The sequence below is a fragment of the Homalodisca vitripennis genome, chromosome 5 (assembly GCF_021130785.1).
Source record: "Homalodisca vitripennis isolate AUS2020 chromosome 5, UT_GWSS_2.1, whole genome shotgun sequence".
In the NCBI taxonomy this organism is placed as follows: Eukaryota; Metazoa; Arthropoda; class Insecta; order Hemiptera; family Cicadellidae; genus Homalodisca; species Homalodisca vitripennis.
In genome coordinates, this window is record NC_060211.1 from 155,979,027 (window position 1) to 155,981,117 (window position 2,091).

General features: G+C 36.6%; 1 protein-coding gene across 1 annotated transcript; it reads right to left on the bottom strand.

The window, feature by feature from the left end:
* Positions 1-215: 215 nt before the first annotated feature.
* Positions 216-1,613, bottom strand: LOC124363679. Its single transcript, XM_046818939.1, has one exon. It carries the CDS (start codon positions 1,611-1,613, stop codon positions 216-218), a length of 1,398 nt encoding a protein of 465 aa, XP_046674895.1.
* Positions 1,614-2,091: the final 478 nt, after the last annotated feature.

The window sequence follows — 2,091 nt, forward strand, 5'->3', positions numbered from 1 at the left end:
TGTCTGACTGTATGTTATTAGTTTATGTCATGAAAAGTTAATGTACATTATTTTTATATCATAAAAATATGAAAGAGACTTGCTGTAGTTTTATATATTTATTATTATCAATACTTACTATTGACGTTTCATTATCTCAGAATTGCAAAATAAAATATTCTTTATTACACCTAATAAGCAAATAAATTAATTGCGTCACTTACTTGTCATTTATGTTATTCAAGCACTTCCACTCCACTCATTTCACCGCCACTGTCTTCTCTATGGCTAGAGTGTTCACTGTCACTTCCACTGTCGTCATCACTACTGCCGGCTTCTAGATTTATGATGAAAGATTCTGTGATGTCATCAATAGATACTTCATGTTCCATATACTTTTTTTCAATATTTCTAACGTGCTGGCATCTCTTCGCCCATTCCACTTTTGTAATATCTTGGACTTTCTCTCTCACTAGATTGATGCAGTCATTTAATTTGAAGGTCGTGTTTTTCAGGGCAACGTGGTTTTTTATCAGTGACCATATCATTTCTATCGGGTTAAGATCGGGATGATAAGGAGGGAGGCGCAAAGCGGAGTGGCCGTGTTCTGCAAGTATGGAATCAATCTCAAACATTTTGTGCGGGTTCTTATTAAGCTTCACAATCTGATAGAGTTCTGTTTTAAGCATTTTGTCATGGAACGGGATGTTATGGTTAACTAGCCACTGAATTATCTCTGCTTTCTTGGAATTGCTGGTAGGTGCGGGGTTTAGTTGTTTATTGTGGTATGATGCGTTGTCTATCACAAGGACGGTTTTTGGTGGTAAATTTGGAATAAGTTTTTCTTGCAGATATTTTTTGTAATTTTTAAAATTCATACAATCATGATAGTCACCTGACTTTTGGCCTGATTTGAACACCAACAATGCATTGTCGATAAATCCGTTCTCATTACCTGCATGAACAATTATTCCATATTCGCCCTTAGAAATAGGTGTTAAGAGGCCTTTGTTGCTGCCATCTGACCATGAGTGGGGCTTTGTGTGCGAAGCGTGGACATAAGTCTCATCCGTATAAACAATTGGTCGACCCTCTTCTCTGTAACGTTTTATAGCTCTAATAAAACGAACTCTGTGTTCTCTTATTTCGTGTTTTTCTATTAAAAGTTTTCTGTTATCTGTAGATTTTCTCCATTTAAACTGAAGTTCCTTGAGAACTTGTCTCAGAGTCCATATTCCTCCTCTAAACCCGATTTTTTCTTTTAATACCGGAAGAAAAGCTTTTAGGGTAGGTCGCTGACCGTCTATTCTGTGGAATTCATGAACAGTCCGCCGTATAACGGTCTTGTCAAAGTCGTCAACAGCTGTTTTTTTTTTATTTTTTTTCGACCATGTTTTTCTGGGAGTTGAGAAACGTGGACCATTTCTCGGCGCGGTTCTTTCTTCACTCACAATTCTTTTTACACTAGTTTTAGAAATTCCTGTGGCCTCTGCTACACGCTGTTGAACTTGTTTTAATAATATTGGCCCTTGTTCTGCTTCCCTTTTCATAAAAGTGTACAAGTTAAAAATTATTTCTCTAGCTTGGCTGTGTAAAATTTTACCATCGACCTTGCTTTTTCTGTTGTCACCCATCTCGACACTATTCACAAATGTATAACAAAAATATTTACTAAGTATATATAAATTGTAAAATGCACACTGTTATAACGGTACGTAACACGTTTTACTAAACTTACGGTACTTAAATACTATGAAATTGGCACTTCACGTATATATCACGAGAAATAATGTTTTTAGTAAGGCGCGTATGGCACGATGTTTACTGCGAAAGAGATAGCAGCGAACTAAGCGTCTGCCGTCCCCACCACTGAAAATCCGGTTCTAACTGCTTTCTCTGCTCAAGGTCAGGGACCGCCTCGTTCCTCACGGCCTCTATTACTGCTTCGCCGGCTCTCAAAAGTCTACTACGCATCTCGTTATTATTGTTCATAGTGTAGTAGTGTTATGGTTGGTTTGAAATATTTGCCTTGTTCTATAGTAAAATGTTACTCAACTTTCCAGTTTAATTATATTTTGCAATAAAATTGAAATTTATTTGAAATAAACAGTT

Coding starts and splice junctions, on each gene's coding strand:
- LOC124363679 (XM_046818939.1), bottom strand. CDS start 1,613: ATGGGTGACAACAGAAAAAGCAAGGTCGATGGTAAAATTTTACACAGC.